We start from the raw sequence: 24,088 nt of genomic DNA on the forward strand, positions 1-24,088 counted from the left end.
TGTCCAATTCAGTGGTTTTTAGTATATTCACAAAATTGTGCAACCGTCACCACAGTCTAATTCTAGAACACTTCTGTCACTCCCCAAAGAACCCCCTTACTAACAGTCACTCCTCATTCCTGCCGCCCCCTGCAACCACTAATCTATTTCTGTCTCTATGGATCTATCCTGGACGTTGCCTATAAATGGACAGTTCAACATGTGGTCTTTTGTGTCTGGCTTCTTTCATTTAGCATATTTTCAAAGTTCATACATGTTAAAGCATGTACCAGTACTGCATTCCTTTTTGTGGCCAAATAATTTTCCATTGTATGGATGTACTATATTATGTTCATCCATTCATAATTAATGGTCATTGTGGTTGTTTCTGGCTATGGTAAATGGTGCTATGAACATTCATGGACAGGCTTTTGTGTGGACAAGTTGTCATTGCTTTTGGTTCTATACTTAGGAGTGGAATCGCTGGGTCATATGGTTACTTTATGTTTAGCTTTTTGAGCAACTTCTGAATTGTTTTTGAACTGTATTTTTTGACCCTGAAACAGTTCTCTTTTAGTGTGAGGTGGTCTGTACTTGTTAGGGTGGGAAAAATGAGTCTCAGGGACTTTAAACATTTTTTTTCTGTTATCTGTTATACATTTTATGTGCAGGAACAATGGTACCTTCATACAGAAACTTCTTGTCATTCGGCTTCATCATTTCAAAATGTGAGGAAATCTAAAACATGGAGCTCCCGCGTTGGCAAGGACTGGGAGTGTCTGTCTGAGTTCCCGGGTTCCTGACCATCCCTCCAGCTGTATCTCCGGCCACCTGCCACAGTCTGTTACTGGCACAGACAAGGCCTGCTTGTTCCAAGGACATAACTACTGGGCCACTTCCATCTGAGAAGGCCTGGTGGGGCGTCCAAATGCAGAAACCTGACTGCTTTCCGTGGATAGCAATAAACCAGATGCAGACGACCCTGCAAATGTAAAGCCCCATTGTGTACAAAGCAGAAACTCACGTACCACGGCGGCCACGAAAAGGCCCTGACCTTCGACCCGGCCTCCATCCAGGCTCTCCTACTCCCTCCTGGCTGCCCTGCCCCGCTCCTCGGCTCGGGGTCTGAGCCTGCGCGGGCTCGCGGAGGCGGGCGGCCTTCTCCGCATGCGCAGTCTCTGCCGGCCTGTTCCTTCAGCGGGGGCTCTGCCGAGTGCGCGCTCACGCACACGCAACGTCTCGTCTGCGCGCTCACGGGGCCTCTCGCGGCACGCGCCTCCGCCCCGCCCGGCCCCGCCCCGCCTCCTTCCCCCTCCCGCGCGCCGGCCCGCCGCACGCCGCTGCCGCCGCCGCCGCCGCCGCCGCCGCAGCCGCCGCCGCCGCTGCCGCCGGAGCTCTGTAGTATGGCATCGAGGAGAATGGAGACCAAACCTGTGATAACCTGTCTCAAAACCCTCCTCATCATCTACTCCTTCGTCTTCTGGGTGAGTGGCTACGCCTGACCGGCGGCTGGGCCGCCGTCCATCGGTCAGTGTAGTGATGCTCCGGGAAGGGAAGGGGGAGGAAAAAAACCCAAAGCAAATATCAAATCTCGGTCCCCTCCTTCAGGAGACAGACGCAGGGCTGGGGCTGCAGGATGGCGGGGTGCAGGCTTGGGGCTGCTCAGACCCTGGACCCCGCCCGGTGCAGGGTGTAAGGGGCTGCGTGGTGGCGGTGACTGCAGGTTGCCGACCTTTCCAAAATATTTTAATGCATTGACTTATTTTTTTAACTCGCGGGTTAGGGTCAGCCTTTGGGGAAAGTTGCGGGTTTATTCGTCTGTTTTCCACTCTGGACACCCCTCCCCACCCTCCCTTAGCAGCCCGTTCGCGGTGTCTCTTGGAGCTAACCTGTGGCCGGCTGGGAGCAGGCGCGAGAGCTCAGGGTTTGATCCCAGATTCCCGGTTATTCCCAACCCCGCGGGGCTGCGAGAGGCAGGCGCTGGGAGCCCTGAGCTGCCTGGCTGGGCAAGGGCGACCAAAGGCCTCCAAACGCAGTGATGGGGGGCGGGCGCCGTTGCCGCGCGGAGACGCACAGAGGGGAGAGGGTCTTACATAACCCAGGGGCATCTTTGCGCTTTCTCGGCGACCCAGGAGATGGGTCTTAGGACCCTTTTCCCACGCCCTTGCACCCTTACACTTATCTTTCTGTCATTGCGTAAACCCAATCCGCAGAGCCCTGGGGAAGGACCCCAGCCACTTGGTGACAGCAGTAGCGCCTCAACTCTGCTCCCCATCTAACTGGTGCTGCTACCGGTCCTTGAAGCTCAATGCAGAAGGATGACGTCAGCCCCTCAGCCGAAGCCTTGGGGGGCTGCGTGGTGCACTTCGCGGAGCTATGCGCGCTTTTGCGCGCAGGAGGAGGAGGAGCGGGGCGGGCGGTGGGGTGCGGGGGTTGCTCCAGGCTTGTGCCTTACCTCATCCTGTTTGGCAATTCGTGGAGTCAGTGCCGGGCTGACACTGCAGTGATTCATTTGAAGTAGGTGGTACCTAAAGATCATTCCCCATTATTTCTCTTTCCATGTCGACGACTCCCTTCTCCCCAAGTTCTCCTTTCCTACACCAAGCCACAGCCACCCTGCAGGAGAATGAATGTCTGTCACCACCCCCCCAACACACACACACACACACACACACACACACACACACACACAAATAATCTGGGTCATTTCAGCGTTCAAGGCAGTCATTTTGAAACCTGAGGCTCTGCAGAAAAAGCCAGTCCTGCCTTTGGTTGTTTTTCTCTTTGCCAATTAGCCCTAATTGGTCCTAATTTTGGTTTGAAACTGGGGCACAGTGCTTTATAAGGTACCCAGACTCGGCTTGATGGTGAAACAAGCTGTTTGTAATGACCAAGACAGGAACTGAGATTTATTAAGGATTTTTAAAAAAATCCCTAATGCGCCCCCACCCCCGCGGACATTCCTTGTCACTGGCATTGGTGATTCTTCAGGTTGGGGAATTGTGGACTCTGGAGACCAGGCATACCAAGAACTCTGCATTGAGATAAGACAGAATAACAGGTATATCACACAAGGCAACCACAGAAATGGACTTTATTTGGACTGAAAACAACACAGGTTGAAAAATTTCAGCAGTGGAATTGTGAGCTCTGCACAGATCCTATATTATGTTCTTCTTGGAAAAAGCAATAATGCATGCTGGTTGCTGAAACTTCCCAGTAGCCATTCCTCGGAGCTGGCTTAGCTATTTTTGTTTGTTTGTTTCATTAAATCTCTTTGTGTTTGGTCCTTTAGTATTTACTTGACTTCCTATTTGTTACTGGAGTAAATCATACGGGTGATTATTTTTAGCTTCCTGAAAAATCTTTCAGCATCCCTGCAGGCTGGTAAAGAAGGGAGTCTTCTAGACGAAGCCTTTTCATATGAGCTCTTTAACTCTTCTTGGCTTACCTTCCCCCCACCTCATGAATCTAATTACTTAATGCACCCTGATACATCTTAAGCGCAGAATTTTATGTCCTCTGAAGTTCCTTGATGCCTGCATTTTAATGTTTTCCTACTTCCAAGATTTCCATAGTCTTAAAGTGTTTACCTAAAGCATTTTCAGTAGTTTAAATAGCCTTCAATAATCATTTCATACTTCACAACCAAAGAATGAGATCTCTCCAGATGCAAGGGTATTTTAAGCAAGACATTTTCATTAATAAACCATGGTCCAAATGCTGTGTTCTCCATTGTACCTTAAATGCTGTTTTTCTTTTTAAACAGCTTTATTGAGAAGCAATTCACATAACATATAATTCACCCTTTTTAAAGTGTACAATTCAGTAGGTTTAGTATATTCACAGATTTGTGCAACCATCACCCCAGTCAATTTTAGAACATTTTTATTACCTGAAAAAGAAACCCCATGCCCTTTAACTGTCATTCCCCTTGTCCTCCCAATAAGCCCCACCACCCCAAGCAATCACTAATCTTTCTTCTTTTAAAAATATAAATGTATTTATTTATTTATTTTTGGCTGAGTTGGGTCTTTGTTGCTGCACGTGGGCATTCTCTAGTTGCAGCGAGCGGGGGCTACTCTTCGTTGTGGTGCGCGGGCTTCTCATTGCGGTGGCTTCTCGTTGCGGAGCACCGGCTCTAGGCATGCGGGCTTAAGTAGTTGTGGCTCGCGGGCTCTAGAGCGCAGTCTCAGTAGTTGTGGCGCACGGGCTTGGTTGCTCCATGGCATGTGGGATCTTTCCAGACCAGGGCTCGAACCTGTGTCCCATACATTGGCAGGCGGATTCTTAACCACTGTGCCACCAGGGAAGCCCTAATCTACTTTCTGTATCTATAGATTTCCCTTTTTTGGACATTTCATCTAAATGAAATCATATAGTATGTGGTCTTTTGTGAATGGCTACTTTTGCTTAGCATAACGTTCTCAAAATTCATCCATGTTTATTCCTTTTTATGGCCAAATAATACTCCACTGTATGCCTGTATCACATTTTGTTCATTCATTTGTCCACTGCTAGACGTTTGGGTTGTTTCTGTCTTTTGGCTATTATGAGTAACAGTGCTACAAACATTTATGTACAAGTTTTTGTGTGAACATGTCTTCATTCCTCTTGAGTGTATACCTAGGTGTGGAATTGCTGGGTCATATGGTAACCGTGATGAATCATTTGAAGAACTGCCAGACTGTTTTCCAAAGTGACTACCATTTTACATTCCTGCCAGCAGTGTATGAGTATGTTGATTTCTCCACATCCTTGCCAACATTTGTTATTATCTGACTTTTAAAATTCTAGCCATCCTAATGGGTATCTCATTGTGGTTTGGATTTGAATTTCCTTGATGAGTAATGATGTTGAGCATCTTTGTATGTGCTTATTGGTCATTTGTATATCTTCCTTGAAGAAATGTCTCTTCGTATCCTTTGATCAATTTTTATTTTGTTATTCTTTAATTATTGAGTTGTATATGTTCTTTATGTATTCTTGACTCAAGTCTCTTATCAGATATATCATTTGCAAATATTTTCTCCTATTCTGTGTGTTGGTTATTCACTTTCTTGGTGGTGTCCTTTGAAGTACAAACGTTTTTTATTTTGATAAAGTCCAGTCTACCTATTTTTCTTTTGTTGCTTGTGCTTTTGGTGTCATATTTAAGAATCCTTCACCAAATGCAAGACTATGAAGAAAACACTGTCTATAAGAGTGACAACAATTCAGTAAATGCAGTTGATAACTTTATCTTTCTCTGGCACCTAGAACTGTCTGGCACATAGTAGGTACTCAAATATTTGTCAAAACTTCTGGAGTTATGTTAGGTAATTAACAAAGAGGATGATCTTTTAAGTGAAAGATGGAGGAAAGATTAGGCAGAATTTTTTTCCTTCCTGTTCTCGGTGAATCATTTTAATGGGACTGCTTCTCTTCCCTTAGCTCAGTTTAGATTTAGGACTAGAAGACATTTGAGCTTAAAATGGTGGTAGACCAGTAGCATCAAGAGATTGATGTACCTACAGTTATGAAAGAGAGATCTTTGTTTTATCTGGCCTCCTCTTCTATCTATAATCACTCTCCCTCTCTGAGATGTTCCTCTAAAGCAGTGGTTCTCAACAGGGGACAATTTTGCCTCCCCCCCCCCAATAGTTGGCAATGTCTGGAGACATTTTTTAGTTACTGCTGGGAGTGAGGTGCTATTGGCATGTAGTTGGTAGAGGCCACAGGTGCGGCTCAGCATACTACAAGGTACGGGACAGCCCCTCACAAGAAAGAGTTTTATGGCTCAAAATGTCAACAGTGCCTACAACCTCTGCACTAGTGAACTTTACATAGTATACTAGTAAGTCCTATGTAGAAAAAGAGAGTCTTATGCAAAACTCCCAATGTATACTGTTGTTTGGAACCACCATACCCGAGCATTCTCAACACAATCGCAAGTAAGAAGAAAAACATTCTCCATGGTGTACCATAGTTCTTTATTTGAAGACAAAGGTAGGTAGTTCTTTATATAATAGTGTTGAAATGGATGGGACGATCTGTCCTCCGGTTAGATAGCATCACCTGAATGTTAGGTAAATGGCTCCTTTATTCTCTTTGATTTGTACGTTTCATTTTCAGTTTTATAGAAGAGGAGGAAAAAAAACACACCTAGGAGTAAGTTATCCTGTGCTTTAAGACTAGCAAATAGTGCCTGACACATAACAGGTTTACTCTGGAAGTATTTACTTAATGAATGAATGAATAAATGAAATTTTATTGACTACTCTTGGGCTCATGTATTTATTTCAACTCATCTCAATTGGGAGGCTTTTTAAAATGATATTTCCTGTCTACCTGTGGTGGTTTAAATGTGTTCCTGACAGTGATGTGTGGAAAGGTGGAGTAGAGGACTGTATAAGACTTACTTATCCAAATGTTAGTTCAATTATTATATTTTTATGATCAGCTAGTTTGCCGGACATTTTAGTTACCTAAAATTTTAATTGGAATTGAATTTGCTATGTTTGAATTAAAAAGATATCTATCTTACACTAATACAAAAATACCTCTCCATGGCAAATATAGTTTTTTCAACAACAAACAGGAAAACTATCAATATGATGCTTACAAGGTAAATTCCATTTTTAAAAAAATTTTTGTTGGAGTATAGTTGCTTTACAATGTTGTGTTAGTTTCAGGTGTACAGCAAAGTGAATCAGTTATACGTATACATATATTCACTCTTTTTTAGATTTTATTCCCACATAGGCCATTATAGAGTATTGAGTAGAGTTCCCTGTGCTATACGGTAGATAAGGTAAATTCTGTTTTGATTTAGAAATTTTTTAATGTATTTTAAACATTCATCTGTGTTCTGAGCTTAGATTTAAATCCACTACAGCTACATCCACTAAATAATACTGTGAAGAGAAATACCCTTGCTTCATTCCAGTGTACATTGGATTTGGTTTCTTTGATTATCCGGGGAGGCAGTTAGCTTTATCAATAGTGCTATCAAATTCTCTTATAGTGAAATATTAGTGATTTTTTTTAAATTTGGGAAGCATCACTAATCTTTCTTGGGGGAAGATTGAAAGAAATAATAGTCAAAATGTTTCTTCTCTTTTGTCATCCAGAAAGTTTAGGTACTTGGGTTAAATAGAGGGGAAAAAGTCTTAAAGATTTTTGTTTTCCCTTCAGTTAAAAATTGCCTTGTTTTATCCTTCGCTTGTTAATTTTCTTTATCCCTAAATTATCCCCATATTCTCCCCAAGAACTGCATATCTTCACTTAGTGTATTGAAACATTTTGTGTGTCCTATCAGTTTCCTATTCTTAGAGACATTTGTCCCAGAGCATTCTGGCCTTTGATCTGGGCTAGTGTTCTCCAGGCCTTTGAAGCAACTGACATCATTATAATCTCCCTTTACCATAATCCTGGGGAATCCTGTCTCCTTTTATGTTGTATCCTTGGTTTTCTAGATGTCCAGTCTTCCTCTTTCTTGGTCGTTCATCCATTTTGGTGGAGCAAATCTCCTAGTAACTTTCTGGAAAAGAGTGCATGGGAGGTTAAATTTTTGAGACCTTGCAGTTGTGCAGATCTTACTGTGCTCTTGCATTTAGTTTGATAGTTTGGCTGAGTATAGAATTCTAGTTTGTAAATCATTTACCCTCAGAACTTTGCTGCCACTTCCTCTTTTCCCCAGGTCTCTTGGTATTGTTACTGTTGAGAAATCAAATGTTATTTTGATTCTTCTTAAATTCTGCTGTTCTTTGAAAGCTTCTGGAATCTCTGTCTTGTTCCTAGTGCTCTGAAATTTCACAATACTACCCCATGGCGTATGTTTATTTTTATCTCTTTCCTCTGCACCCTTTCAATCTGCAAACTCATGTCCTTCCGTTTGGGGAAATTTTCTTGAATTGTTTTTTTGTTTTGTTTTATTTTAAATTTCCCTTCATTTTCTCTGTTCTCTCTGTTTTGATGCTGGACCTCTTAGATCCTCTGTCTCCCCCTTCTGTTTTCTAATTCTCTTTGTCTTTTTGTTCTACTTTCTGGGAGATCCCTCCCAGCTTACCTTGCCTGTTATTGCATTTTTCATTCGTTTTATATGTTGATATCTAGGAGCTCTCTGTTGAGGCCTAAGCGTTTCTTTTTCTAGCATCCTGCTCTTGTTTCATAAATGTAATATTTTAAAATCCTTCTGACAATATTAATGATTTTTTTTAAAGTTTGCTTTTTTTTGCTGTTTCCTCCAAGCTTCTCTGTTATCTGGCATACTACAGACTTACCTCAAATTTCTGGTACCCATTTTCTCTTTGTTGTTTAAGAGTGGAGCACTAAAAATGCTGATTGGAAGCTCTTAGTGGGAGTTGTTGATTATAAGTTGGGTGATTTGGCTGGGCAGTTGAGTTTTGGAACCAAGGTCAATCTCTTTAGGTCTTCTCCTTTGATCTAATCAGATTTCCTGTAGAAGAATCTTCCAATCTTCTCTCTGGATGAAGAAGGTTGGGGTTATGGATGTCCCCACATGCAGTATAAATGCACCTGTTTCAAGTGTAGAAGCCAATGTTCACCGTGCTTTGGTTCCCCAGTTCACTTCACTCTCCCTGGAAAATAAATCTCTGAACCCATGCTGGAATGGGGGAGAAGGCAGAGACTGGAAGTTGGGGGGGATCTAAGTGCTTTTCAAAAAGCTTTTCCCAGATTCTCCTTATTTTAGCCCCCTTTCATCCCTACTTCCAAGAGTGCATGGAGCTGCCTTCTGGGGGTGCTTGTGTGCAAATATTTTATTCTTGACTTTTCTCACAGCTGCCATAGGATTTGGCTTTTTCTGAGCTCCCAAAATGTCATTGCGGTTGTCTCTTCTTCCATTCTCATTGTTACTGTGGGTTAAAAAAAATCCTTTTAGTGTCATTTCAGTGGAGTCTTGGGAGATAGCCAAAGTAAATGGATGGGTTCAATTCATCATCTTTAACTGGAAGTCCTTTATATCTGTATCTCTACATTGCATGGTACTAATTAAATACGTAGTTGATTGCGAGTGATTAAATAGACTGTCTGAGATGGCAACAGTTGGGCTATTCTAATAGATATTGGTATCTACTTTACAGTTTTTAAAAAGCTTTTGGATGTCAAGGGGAATGTTCTAGGTTGAAACAGGCTTATGAAAGCACATCCTATTTAAGGTCATCTGGTCATCAGGGACTGGAGTTGGACAAATGGGAATGAAGCTCTGAAGGTTGCTGCTGTTTTTTCTGCTCATCGAATTTCTTCCCACCAGGTGGAGGCCCATGTGTCTTCTGACCTAATTCAGATCTTGGTGAATTAATTTAATGTGGAAGCAGCAGAGTTCAAAGTATGGTGGGGAGTGGGGTGCTTGATGTTAGACAAGTCATTGCTCTGCTATTTTTCTGTTACTACAATGATAACCCTTTGTGTTTATTACAGACCTGTGCATTGTAATTTGAAAAGTTTTTTTCCTTATTTAAGCAACTTCCTGCGTGCAACATGCAGTTAGGATATGGGTACTACCTTTTACAGCATTTGTGGAACATTGTTGCTTAGAAACTAGCTGACTTTTTTATCCAGATAGATTGAAATACTTTTCTCAATTTTAATTATAGCTAAAGTTCTTGATTTGACCCTATCGTGAGCTACATTACTTATGATTCATTGACTGTTCAGCATTTTGTCCTGTTTTAAGTAAGCACTTCAGAAGGTGCTTTGAATTGAAAGTCATCTGTGACTGTGTTTCTCTGTTTAAACATGTTAAACCTTTGACATAGGTGACTAATGCACCACTAAACCAATTTGAAGTGCACTTTAGAAATATATTCTTATGTCTTTTTCTCCTTTGGACCCATTACAGCAGCTTCCAGTTTGGGTTATCTCTTCATGACAGGCAGATTGTTGGATTACTGCTCTTAAATTTCCTTTTTTTTGGCTGTTATCCCACTTGCCTTGACTGAATGCTTTTCATTCTTGGCTGAATATTTTTGTCCCCTTTTATATAGAGCCCCAATATTCATCAAGGAAAGGACATAGAGGGGTAAAGATAGGAGAGGGCTTTTCTTGCTTTCCCTTTGGTTATTTGATCACTTGAACATGTAAGCATGTGAAATAGTTTGGTGATAGAATTAAGGATCACAATTCTACTGTGGAAGATTCCTTTTTCGTCATCATCTGTTTTAGGAGAAATTGCAGTTGCCTTGTACTGAAAGATGGGCTGGGTCAGGTGCAGGTACTAGGTGAGTAATCTAGATCTGTGGTTCTCAACCCTGTTTGCTCATCAGGATTGCCTAAGGAGCCCTAAAATACTATGTGCTTAGACCTCACCCTAAGAGATTCTGATTCAGTTGGCCTGGGGGAGGGTGCCAGCTTTCATAATTTTAAGATGATCTTCCAGGTGATTCAGCTGTGCAAGTAGGATCGAGAACCATTGATTCAGAGAGAACTCTGTATAATAGCAGGCCTGGTTCATCTTGAGTCTTTTGGATCTGGAGATAGCTAGGGAATATCTAGCTATTGAATATCTAGCATGGGCCTGATTTGGTCTGCTTTGCCCAAAAGTCTTAGGCTAGGTCTCCAGTCTCTCTTAGTAAACCAAAATGGCCTTGTCACTCTTAGGAGACCTTGCTAGTCATTTCTAACTAGAGGAGTGCTCATCAGAATCATTAAGGGGCTTTTAAAAATCACAGCTGTTTGGTCCTAGCTCATGAAGTTTCCATTTTAATTGATTTGGAGAGGGGCCTATGTATGTATTTTTTAAAAAAACATTCCCAAGGTGATTCTGATTCCTGGGATGTTACTCTGGTCTGTGATGCAGTTTGTCATAAATAAATTCGTACCGTATGAATGCTTTCCTGTGACGATCTGTAGTACCATAAAGCTAGTTTGAGGAGAAGCAAGATGTAGCCAATCTAGTATTTTTCTCACCCACTGAACTGGTCCCTGGCAAGTGTTTGCAATTGAACTCTTGGAGTTTGGAGTAGTTTCCGTTCCTTAGGGGGAATGTATTTGTTTACAGTTGCGCTGAGAAGTTAGGAAGAGACTTGGTTTTCCCTCTTTCAAAATATTAGACTGTCATCCAGTATGTAAAACAAAAACCTGAATTCATTTCTTACTAAAGTAAGAGAGAGCAGTACTAGTCAAGCACCGTTTATGAGTGAAACAGCTTGCGGGTCTTTTTGGGAAGTGTGGTGGTGGTTGATGGTTGCCCTGGGTACAGAAGCAGATTGGTTGACCTTGGCCTTAGAACCATGGCTATTTGGGTGAGACTGTTGTTGATCGCCTCTGAGAAGCATAGTCACTGCAGTGCATCTGCTGCTGATTGGTTGCTCTTGAACTGTGCGAGGCTGTCACTGTAATTAGCTTCTAGAAGTATGTTCCCTGAAAGAAGTTGAGGTTTTTTTTTTTGTGTGTGTGTGTGTGTGGTACGCAGGCCTCTCGCTGCTGTGGCCTCTCCCGTTGCGGAGCACAGGCTCCGGATGCGCAGGCTCAGCGGCCATGGCTCACAGGCTCAGCGGCCATGGCTCACGGGCCCAGCCGCTCCGCGGCACGTGGGATCTTCCCGGACCGGGGCACGAACCCGTGTCCCCCGCATCGGCAGGCGGACTCGCAACCACTGCGCCACCAGGGAAGCCCCAGAAGTTGAGTTTTTATTGATAATTAGGCTAAGGTGAGTTGCCACTGCTCAAATAGGTTTAGAAGTGGGTGCTGGTAGTTACTAGTTACCATGCCTACTGAATAATCAATCTTCTTCCCCCCAGGAGTATAGAGACTTTTATTCTTGCCTCAGATTACCAATTCTCATTTCTCAGTGAAATGAGTTTGTCTCTGCACCTCAATTCCCATTCTCCAAACATCATCATGGTGATGTATAGAATTCTTTGGTGAGTTCATTGTTCTAATCATTCCACAAACAGTCATTAGGAGTTTACGATTTCCAGGGAGTATACTAGGACTTCTCTAGGGTAGACCCCTTTGGGTTGAAAAGGAACCCAGATCTTGATCATGAAGCTGGGTGGTAAATGTTCCTAAACATCCCTTCCACATCCACATCCGTATTTGTGTTCAATTTCTATTTCTGATGAAGCTTTTCAGGATTTTTCACCTCTTCCAATTTCTGTTTCATACTAAACTGTATCACTCTCTTGCTATTCTTTTAGCTATTGCCTTCTATTGCAGGGGATTTGAGATTAGTCCTATGTGAAGTCTTGGCTGAGACACTTGCTGTGTGACCTTAGGCAATTCACATGCTCTCTCTGAGCCTCGGTTTCCTCTTCAGAATTGAACATATCTGCCTCAGTCAAGTGGTGAAGGTTAAATAACATTCAAGTGCTTTGTAAAGTGTAACAGGTATGTTTTTGGCAACATTATTTCTTATAGTGTAGAGTGTTGCTTTTTTCTTAATTTCCTGCGCATGGGAGGTACTATGTCAATATTTGTTAAATGAATAAATTGATCAGAACACCCCGTACCCTGGAAATTAGGGATGATTAACTTTTCAGGCTTTATAGTTTGCTACCAGAGAGAGCTGGTATTCCAGGAGGGTTTGAATGGAAACCAAAAACATAGTGAGTTTAGGTCGCTGAGTTTAGCCCTGTCATTGGGATAAGGGTATTCCTATTTAGGATAAATAAATATAAACCTGCCATTTAAAATGTATAAAATAAATAAGCTACAAGGGTATATTTTACAACACAGGGAATATAGCCAATATTTTATAATAACTATAAACAGAGTATGACCTTTAAAAATTGTGAATCACTATGCTGTACAGCTGTAACATATAACATTAAGTATAACTAAATAAAAAATCAAATGAGAAATTGATGGCTTATTCTTTTTTAAAATAAACTTTTTTTTTTTTTTTTTTGCGGTACGCGGGCCTCTCACCATTGTGGCCTCTCCCGCCGCGGAGCACAGGCTCCAGACGTGCAGGCTCAGCGGCCATGGCTCACGGGCCCAGTCGCTCTGCGGCACGTGGGATCTTCCCGGACCGGGGCACGAACCCGTGTCCCCTGCATCAGCAGGCGGACTCTCAACCACTGCGCCACCAGGGAAGCCCTAAACTTTTAATTTTAGAACAGAAAAATTGTGGCGATAGTACATAGAGTTCCCACATACCACACAACCAGTTTTTCCTGTTACTAACATCCTACTTTAGTATGGTACATTAGTATGTTACAGTTAATGAACCAAGATTGATGCATTATTAACTAAAGTCCATACTTAATTCAGAATTTTTGGGTTTTTACCTAATATCTCATTAAGGCTACCACATTACATTTAGTAGTCATGTCTCCTTAGACTTCATTGGACTGTGACAGTTTCTCAGACTTTCCTTGTTTTTGATGACTTTGACAGTTTTGAAGAGTTCAGGTCACGTACTTTGTACAATGTCCCTCAATTGGGATTTGTCTGATGTTTTTCTCATGATTACACTAGAGTTATGTGTTTTGGGGAGGAAAATCTAAGAGGTTAAGTGCCGTTTTCATCACATCATACGAAGAGTACATACTGTCAATATGACTTATCACTGTTGATACTGACCTTGATTACCTGGCTGAGATACTTTGTCAGATTTCTCATTATAAAGTTACTCTTTTTCCCCCTTTCCGTACTCTACCGTTTGGAAGAAAGTCACTGTGCCTAGCTCACACTTAATGAGTGGGGAGTTTTGCTGTACCTCATTGAGGGTGGAGTATCTACCATTATTTCTTTTATTAGCAGAGATGATTTCCAGTCAACAGTTGTTAAAACCAACTGTAGGGGTTTACCTGGTGGCACAGTGGTTAAGAATCCACCTGCCAATGCAGGGGACACGGGTTCAAGCCCTGGTCCGGGAAGATCCCACGTGCTACAGAGCAACTAAGCCCATGCGCCACAACTACTGAGCTTGTGCTCTAGAGCCCGTGAGTCACAACTACTGAAGCCCATGCACCTAGAGCCTGTGCTCTGCAACAAGAGAAACCACCGCAATGAGAAGCCTGCGCACTGCAACAAAGAGTTGCAGCAAAGCCCGCTCACCACAACTAGAGAAAGCCCCTGCGCAGCAACGAAGACCCAACGCAGCCAAAACTAAATAAATAAATTTATTTTAAAAAAACTGTAAATATTTTTTCAAATAGTAAAATGTTAAAAACATTTGGTTCAGTTGGGAACTAGACAGATTCTTGGTTACCAATATTATTTATGATTTTGGCTTATCTACAAATATAAAAAGACAAAGAATAACTCAATGTTGGAAAAAGTAGAGATAAAATGATCTCTTCACGGATGCAATTGTTGTATCCTGAGAAACCTAGTAGAGTCTAGTTTAAAGATAAACTAATACGAGAATTTGGTAAAGTGGTTAGATACAAGATAAAAATACAAAAATTAATTGCTTTTCATTATTTTAGCATAAGCCTTAGAAAAGGAGAAGGAGGAAAAAATTTCAGTCTCAGTAGCAACAGAAATCATAACTATTTCAGAATAGTTAAGAACATGAAGGAAACTAAAATCTTACTGAGGGTCATAAGAGCTGAAGAGATTAAAGGACATTGTGTTCTTGAGTGGGGAGATTTAATATTATAAAAGTCAATTTAAAAAATGCGCTTAATGTAATTCCAAATAAACTCCCAACGGGATTTCTTGAGGGGGATGGCACTCGATAAAATAATAATGTTTATATAGAAGAATAAATGCCTGAGAAGGCAGGAGAAATATGGGGTGGGGGAAAGAAGTATGTGCCTTAACAGTGTTATCAGAATATACTATTGTATATAAATGGCCACCATGATCCCCATTTCTGGTATCATGTTCTTGTGTAATCTCCTTCACTCGGGTTCAGGCAGGACCTCTGACTTGTTTCTAACTAATAGAATACAACAAAGGTGTTTCGATGTGTGTGAATACATGTACATGATCATATTAGGTAAGATTGTAATGTCTGTCTTCCTGAGAGACTCTGTCCCTGGCTGGCTTTGAAGAAGCCAGCTTCTATGTTGTGATCTACCCTATGGAGAGGACCACATGGCAAGGAACTGAGGGCAGTCTCCCACTGACAGTCAGAAACTGAGGCCCTCAGTTTGGCAGCCTGCAAGCAACAAAATGATGCCAACAATCAAGTGATCTTGGAAGCAGATCCTTCCCCATTTAGGCCTCAGATGAGACTGCAACCACCTGACCCCTTGATTGAAGCTTTAGGAGATCCTGAAACAGAAGACAAGAGTTAAGTTGTACCCAGACTCCTGACCCCACAGAAACTCTGAGATAATAACTGTGTGCTGTTTTAAGTCTCTACACTTATGGTAATATTGTTATGTAGCAATGCATAACTACTACAACGATAAAGTCACTAATTGATTCAATATGATGTTGACTTATAAAGAGATAAATAGGTCAGTGGAATAATAGAGAATCCAGAAATAAATTCTAGTATATATGAGTTAATATATGAAAAGGGACATTCATTTTAGAGAAAGCTAAGTTTAAATGATTCTGGTACTACTGCATGTATGGAAAAAATAAAATTGGAGCCCTTACTTGAATTTTATTAAAACTTCTAGTTGTTTTAAATGCTTAGACATAAACACAAAACAAAATTCTGTAAAAGTATAGTGATCATATGAACAATACAGGAATGAGAGAAACTTCTTTGTCCAAGCTGGAGACTCAGAAGCAATTAAATTAAAAAATCAATATATTTGCCTATAAAATTTTAAAAAATTATATGGCATAACTACAATAAAGTCAATTAAACAGTTATGGTGAGATTCAGAGCCAGTACCAGATTGTTAACTAATATACTGCTTTCTTCATTAAGAAAATCTTGTTACAAAAAAAAAATCTATTTACATTCTGATGGAAGCTCCTTCTTATTTTAGACTGATAATGGTTTGCTGACCAGCACTGGCCTACTGACCACACTTAGTGTATTACTGCTCTGGGAAAGGAGTCAGCAAACTGTTTCTGCAAAGGGCCAGATAGTGAATATTTTAGGCTTTGTGGGCCATATGGTCTCTGTTGCATCTACTCAACTCTGCCATTGTCCTGTGAAAGCAACACAGACAAATGAAAAATGAGTAAGCAAGGTTATATTAAAATAAAACTTTATTTATAAAAAAAGAGGTGGCCAGCCAGATTTGACCCTTGGGCTGTAGTTTTTGCTCTAGGGGATACCAATATAAGGAAGGTATAATACTTAGCCTCAAAAACTAAAGTTTAGAAGACATCTAGATGGCCAACAGGCACATGAAAAGGTGCTCAACATCTCTATTAGAGGAATGCAAATCAAAACTACGTTGAGGTATCACCTCGTACCAGTCAGAATGGTCATCATCAAAAAATCTACAAGTAATAAATGCTGGAGAAGGTGTGGTGAAAAGGGAACCCTCCTGCACTGTTGGTGGGAATGTAAGTTGGTGCAGCCACTGTGGAGAACAGCATGGAAGTTCCTTAACTAAAATAGAGCTACCATATGATCCAGCAATCCCACTCCTGGGCATATATCCAGAAAAGATGAAAACTTTAATTCGAAAAGATACATGCACTCCAACGTTCATAGCAGCACTATTTACAATAGCCAAGACATGGAAGCAACCCTAAGTTTCCATCTACAGATGAATGGATAAAGATGTGGTGTGTGTGTTTATATATATGTATATATATATATATATATATATATATATATATATATATATATATATAAACACACACATACATGCACAATGGAATACTACTCAGCCATAAAAAAGAATGAAATAATGCCATTTGCAGCAACACGGATGACCTAGAGATTATCATACTAAATGAAGTAAGTCAGACAGAGAAAGACAAATATGATATCACTTACGTGTGGAATCTAAAAAAAATGATACAAATGAACTTATTTACAAAACAGAAACACACTCATAGACCTAGAAAACAGACTTATGGTTACCAAAGGGGAAAGAGGAGGAGGGATAAATTAGAAGCTTGGGATTAAAAAAAAATTAAAATTTAAAGTTTTACATGGGCTTATAGGAGAGGGAACGAAGGAAGCCTTACCATTTTTAGCTTGAAAGAGTTGGTCATGCACTAGCCAATAAGGAGTATACAAATTGAGATGTGTTCTAAGTGTAAAATGCATATCAGATTTTGAAGATTTAATATGCAAAAATGTAAAGTATCTCAATTTTTATACTGATTACATTACTACATGAAATGGTAGTATTTTCGACATGAAGAGTTCAATGAAACATTATTAAAATGAATTTCACCTGTTTCTTTCCAATTTGAATATGGCTACTAGGAAATTTAGATATGTAGCTTGTCAATATATCTCTATTGGACAGCACTGAACTAGAAGTGCTAGATGTTTAAATTAAGTGCTATGGGACCAAGGGAGAGAACTCATCTAGCTGGGGAGTTTGGAAAGGTCATGCAGACAGAATTGACCTTGGAGAATGACAGGATTTTGGCAAGTGGTGCCCTGGGAGGATAATGAAGTCTATCAGATGGAGGAAGTGGCATAAACAGAGGTTTGGAGACAACAGAATGGTTTCTGTGTTGGGACAGGAGTGAGTTTAGCTGTAATAAGGGACAAAGCACGTGATGAGTCTAGGCAAGTAGGTATAGGCCTTATTGTGGGTTGTGTGCATGGGTTAGGGTTTGGACCTATTCTGTGGGGGAGGGGGGATAACTAGGCCATAGCTTTGAGCAGGGAGGGGTAACTTTGAAAGCTGTTTATACGTCTAATCTAGGAAAGAATAAGTTGATTGGGTTGGAATAAGAAAGGCAATAAACGGTGAAACCAGGTTAACTAGGAAAGACCAAAGGTCTAATATAGGGTGACAATGGGAATGGAGAATAGAAGACAGTGGAAAGCCACTTTATATCGTGTCAAGGATATGTGTGAATGAGTGAGAACCCCAGTGTCGTGTGCTTGACGAACCTGGATAATGGTGGAAATGCAGACCTTAGAAGTTGGTTTGAGATTAATATGATGTGTTTAGTTTTAGACACCAGTAGATTTAAAAGACAGGCCAGCTCTCAGAAGCTTGCTCACTTTAGTCTTTTGCTGGCAAAAGTGGCCCTGGGCAGTTCTTTACTTTTGGTTGTCTCTGTACTTCCTGACCCTGCCCACCAGCCACCACGGTCACAGTTAATTGATCAGGGGAAAGGATCTGACCCTTGGATATTTGCTTGTTGGCTGGTCAGTGGAACTTGATGATCAGGCTTGTAAGATCTGAATGGAGCAGTTCTTTTTTTAGGCATTTGAACTTGAGATACAAGAGAGAGAGCTGGCATAGGGACAGGAGAAAGAAGCTCAGGGAGAAATCTCAGGGAAAGGGGAAAGCTAAGTCAGTGGGAGTGGTGGAGAGGTGAGTGGGACCAGTGAACTCCTGGCCACTAGACTATGTACGTTCTTGGACAGATCTACAGCGGCCCATGCTTTTCCCTTCTGGCTTGAAAGAGTGGCTTTTCTTGGTTCTGGTGAGGCATGATCAAGTGGCCATGATTCCTTTCCTCCTTATTCCGTCCTTTTTCCTAACAGTAAAGCTCCCTGGCTAACCAAGAAGGGTGATTAGGTGGATGTTCGAAGTTGTAAGAAAGGTAGGTTTGGAATTTAAAGAGGAGGTTGGTGTGGAGATGAAAAGTTGAGAAAAGCCCAATTTGTTCACGCAAGAGGCATGAGATTGTAAACAGTATTCTTTCCAGCTGCCCAGGAAGCCCAGCGTTCTAAATGCAGTTGATGCAAATTGCTTGCTGATAATAGGTGTAATAGGTGTAGCAAAGCATTCAGCCAGCAGCACCTAATGGAAGCCTGAGTTTCCAGTAAGACTTGTTTATAGGATGAAGGTTCTGCTATAGGGTAGGAGCAAGTTATTCAAGCAAGTTACTTATTAATCTCCTTAACAGCAGCTTCTCTGTTTGTGAAGTAAGGTTGGCAGTTGTTTTAGTTTATATCCTTCAGGGATGTTTTAAGGACAAACAAGTAACAGCTTTGTATGTTGTAGTTTTCATTAGATAGTCCTGGTCTACAGAGGTGGTAGCTAGCCTGACAATTTTTATAAACAGCTTAGAACAGGCAGCTCTGAGTGGTGACTCAGTGAGGGCTTTGGGGGAGCTTCGATTTGGTCTCAATGCCACTTTGTTGGCAACTCGGATCAAAGTCTTTTAAGCTAAGCTGTCAGGAGTGAACTCTGTGTATATAGCATGCAGATTATTTTGAGATAAAAATAAAGGAAAAGGGAGGTGCATAAATGAGTATTCAAATAAAAAAGCTGTTCAAATAAGCTGTCTACAAAACAATATGTACATGTGGTATACCATTTTTGTAAGCTAAAAAATGCACATAACAAATCCTAGAGAGTGACCCACATCAGAATGTTAATAGTTATGGTTGGGTGATAGGATAATTCATGGGTTACATTTTTATTTTTGTTTGTCTTTATTTTCCAAGGTTTTTCTTCTCTCCTTACACATAGCCATGAATTACTTTGTAATTAAGAAAACAGTGAATGCCGTTTTAAAAACAATTTTTTCTAGGCATTTTATAATACATAGTTTTCTTTTGTTTCTCAAAGATCGAGTGCCTGTTTTTACCACCTCGTCTCATTTATAATATAGCAGTTCTTTAGCCCAGTCTATTTTAGCTATTAGATTAAATTAATGCAGAGCAAAAGCATATTTAACTTGATTTTTAAGCCTTGTCTCCTCAAAATAAAGGGAAACGCATGTTTGTATTGAATACTTAAAAAGAAAATTTTGAGATGTGTTTCAAATATAATACTAAGACAGGGAATAATGTGATAATTATCTGTGTATCTACCACCCAGCTTTATTAGATCTTGGCATTATGCCTTATTTGCTTTGGGTTTGGATATTTGGATTTTAAAGAAATGTAAAAAAATTACAGTTGATTCTCCTACATCTTCTGTCTGTCATGAATTCAGTTTATCACTTGAGCCTATTTTTATACACTTACTAATATGTACATATCCACAATTATTATAAAGTATTGCCTTCAGATTTTTAAACTTTGTGTTAATGAAGCATGCCATGCATATTGTTTTGGAACTTGCATTTTTGGCTCAACACTGCTTGACATGTTTCCATGTTGGTGGATATGGATCAAGTTCAGCGGTTAACAAACTATGGCCTGTGGGCCAAATCTAGCCAGCCACCTCTTTTTGTAAATAAACTTTATGTATTTTCGATGGCCACTTTCACACCAAACAACAGAGTTGAGTAGCTGTGACAGAGACTGTATGGCCTGGAAAGCCTAAAATATTTACCATCTGGCTCTTTACAGAAAAAGTTTGCTGACCTCTGATCTAGTCCATTCTTTGTATGGATATATCATTATTTATCCATTTTCCTGTCTGTGGACACTTATTTCCTGATTCCTTGTAAGAAATGGTGTTTTGGTGAACATTGGTATATATATCTCCTTACCAGAATTGAGAGGGTTTCTAGTGCAGCATATGGATCATGAAACAACTAAGCTTTTAATATATTTTGGTGTGTTTTTCATACTAAGCAAAAAAAAAAAAAAATCTAAGGCAGACTTGGGCCCTGTTAGCTGATAGGTGTGTTATTTAGTAGTTTGAGATAGAGAAGATATTTTTATTCTTGATTTAAATAGTTTTTCTCAAAGTGAATTTTTATTGCTGGAAGAGAGAAAAGCACTGAGTGGTCCACATGGAGCAAAGCAAGAGTTACATATGGTCCTTCCAGCCATCACAGTAGAGTTGACCCGCTCCCATTTCACCCTCCCACCACCTCTCTTCCCCTCTGGTTTTCACTCATATGTGGAGTGTTAAAAAAAAAAAACAAAATAAACCAAACCAAACAAAATAAACTGTTTTTAAAAGTGGTTGTAAGTTGATGAGAAGAGGCAGCTGAGATGCAGAGTTTAGCCCAAGGTCATGTTTAAGTGAGGCTTCAGTTTGGACCTCTCCACCTGCTCTGACCTGATATTCAATGTCCAGGAGCACAGTTCTAGGTGGTAGACCTTGGTAGATGGGTTAGAGAGTACTTTTTGAGACTCCGCACTGCCGTGAAGCAGAGTCCTCATTGGTTCCAGCCTTGGCTCCTATAAGCTGGTCACGGCTTCATACACAAAGGTTTTCCAGAAAGGTCAAAGTTTACAACTTCAGTGGGAGTAATTACCCCACATGGCACTTTTGTAGAAAACAGAAACCAGGGCCATCTTTTCACATTTTTTCCTGTCCTCCCACCTTAGAACCCCAGTTTCCCAAGCAAGAGTTATACTGCTTCACAGACAGTGGATGCTCAAGACTGTCTAAGGGATCCTAATGTCAGGCTCAGAGTTGGTCCTGAACGCCTGGGCAGCTGCCTATTCACTTCCAAAGGTTTGAATCTGTAAGTGTCTTTTCTCCTTTTCAGTTTGTGGCTCGTGTAGGCAAGACATAAGAAATCCTGAGGGTCTTTCCACTCTCATTTAAAAAAATCATATGCCTGAAAGTCTCCAAATTACTGGCTCAAACTGCATGGGTTTACTTCCCCTGAAGCTGTTAAACATGGTAAGGACATGAACTTGTCTCTTACGACTATAAGCTCCCAACCACTTTGAACAAGATAGAAGCCAGGGCACTAAAAACTGTTGGAGACAAATGGGACCTAATGAAACTTCAAAGCTTTTGCACAGCAAAGGAAACCATAAACAAGATGAAAAGACAACCCTCAGAATGGGAGAAAATATCTGCAAATGAAGCAACTGACAAAGGATTAATCTCCAAAATTTACAAGCAGCTCATGCAGCTCAATAACAAAAAAACAAACAACCCAATCCAAAAATGGGCAGAAGACCTAAATAGACATTTCTCCAAAGAAGATATACAGATTGCCAACAAACACATGAAAAGATGCTCAACATCACTAATCATTAGAGAAATGCAAATCAAAACTACAATGAGGTATCACCTCACACCAGTCAGAATGGCCATCATCAAAAAATCTACAAACAATAAATGCTGGAGAGGGTGTGGAGAAAAGGGAGCCCTCTTGCACTCTTGGTGGGAATGTAAATTGGTACAGCCACTATGGAGAACAGTATGGAGGTTCCTTAAAAAACTACAAAGAGAACTACCATATGACCCAGCAATCCCACTACTGGGCATGTACCCTGAGAAAACCATAATTCAAAAAGAGTCATGTTCCACAATGTTCATTGCAGCTCTGTTTATAATAGCCAGGACATGGAAGCAATCTAAGTGTCCATCGACAGACGAATGGATAAAGAAGATGTGGCACATATATACAATGGAGTATTACTCAACCATAAAAAGAAAAATTGAGTTACTTGTAGTGAGGTGGATGGACCTAGAGTCTGTCACACAGAGTGAAGTAAGTCAGAAAGAGAAAAACAAATACCACACGCTAACACATATATATGGAATCTAAAAAAAAAATGGTTCTGATGAACCTAAGGGCAGGACAGGAATAAAGACACAGACATAGAGAATGGGCTTGAGGACACGGGGAGGGGGAAGGGTAAGCTGGGATGAAGTAAGAGAGTAGCAATGACATATATACACTACCAGATGTAAAATAGATAGCTAGTGGGAAGCAGCCGCATGGCACAGGGAGATCAGCTTGGTCCTTTGCGACCACCTAGAGGGGTGGGATAAGGAGGGTGGGAGGGAGATGCAAGAGGGAGGGGATATGGGGATATACGTATGTTTATAGCTGATTCACTTTGTTATACAGCAGAAACTAACACAACACTGTAAAGCAATTATACTCTAATAAAGATGTTAAAAAAAAAACTGTTGGAGATGCGGTTTCTTCTTTGCTTTAAAGAAACAAAGCTGAAAGCAGCGGGAATCATCAAGCATTTTCCTGTGGAGCTGACACTAGCTTAAATACAGTTATCTAATCCACAAGTGGACACACAGATAAAGCTCACTGGCACAATTGCCAAGTAAAAGTTTGTCAGCTAGAGTGATCTTGCTTCCTCCCTGAACTTGCTTTCAGACAATAATCTGACCATTTATATTCCCTATGGATGGCAAAAGGAATTCTTGTCTATATCAGGGTAATTAACTATCTTAGCTCTGATGAAAAGAATTTTTTTATAGATTTTTTTTCATTTTTATTTATTTGTTTGTTTTTGGCTGCATTGTGTCCTCGTTGCTGCGCGCGGGCTTCTCATTGCAGTGGCTTCTCTTGTTGCAGAGCGTGGGCTCTAGGCACGCGGGCTTCCTTAATTGTGGCCCATGGGCTCAGTAGTTGTGGCTCGCAGCTCTAGAGCTCAGGCTCAGTAGTTTTGGTGCATGGGCCTAGTAGCTCCGCGGCATGTGGGATCTTTCCAGACCAGGTATCGAATCCGTGTCCCTTGCATTGGTAGGCGGATTCTTAACCACTGCACCACCAGGGAAGTCCCTGATGAAAAGAATTTAAGACACTGGAGTGCATTGGAAAAGGTCTAGTTTTAAAATTGAAGTCCCTTCCAGGCTGCTAAAATCACAGCCAATAGATGGGCCTCCTTTTCTTCTTGTACGATCAACCATACACAAACAATAATGATAATAATCCATCATACATTACAAAGATCATTAACATAAATTATTCCTTAAACTATATTAGTTAATGCCCACGTTTCCTACTTCTACCATCATCCAAACTGGGATACTGTTCTCCTGTCCCAGAACCTTGCGGCCTGTTGACTTGGGGCATAGCTTCAAGGGACCTGTCTTAAATCTAGTGTTCCTGTGTATCCATGGCAACATTTTGTAACCCTGCTCTGGGGCCTCTGACTTCCCTCCACATCAGGTCCCTATAATTGTAAAGTTCATTAAAGATTTCAGAGAATTTTTAAAAATCTATTTGTAGATGAGGCCATTGGTCAGAGAGACAGAAAAAGTTGCTTTCAGGTCGAGTCCAAGTTGAGCAGAATGTGCAAAGTTATGTTGTCTTTTGTATGTGAGCCTCCAGCACCCCCCCCCCCCCCGCCCCAGCAATTAATCAATGGAGTTAGTCTCTTTTCTTCCCCTTTCATTCCTACCGCCCCCCACATCTCCTTTCCTCATATATGGATTTGTTATATCCGGTTTCCTAAGTTATAAATGCTGGATTTTTGCTTGGCCTCACCTTCACTCTTATCCCATGAATCACCACGCTCTGTTGATTCTAATTC

General features: G+C 40.9%; 1 protein-coding gene across 1 annotated transcript in view; it reads left to right on the forward strand.

Annotated features, from left to right (window-relative positions):
* Positions 1–1,343: 1,343 nt before the first annotated feature.
* The window catches only part of TSPAN7 (tetraspanin 7), a 136,333-nt gene continuing 113,588 nt past the window's right edge, over positions 1,344–24,088 (forward strand). Inside the window, exon 1 of the mRNA XM_065900445.1 lies at positions 1,344–1,463. Within this exon, the coding sequence (XP_065756517.1) occupies positions 1,383–1,463 (81 nt within the window). The 5' untranslated portion in view covers positions 1,344–1,382. The remainder of the gene's footprint in view (positions 1,464–24,088) is intronic.

The sequence above is a fragment of the Phocoena phocoena genome, chromosome X (genome assembly GCF_963924675.1).
Source record: "Phocoena phocoena chromosome X, mPhoPho1.1, whole genome shotgun sequence".
Lineage (NCBI taxonomy): Eukaryota > Metazoa > Chordata > Mammalia > Artiodactyla > Phocoenidae > Phocoena > Phocoena phocoena.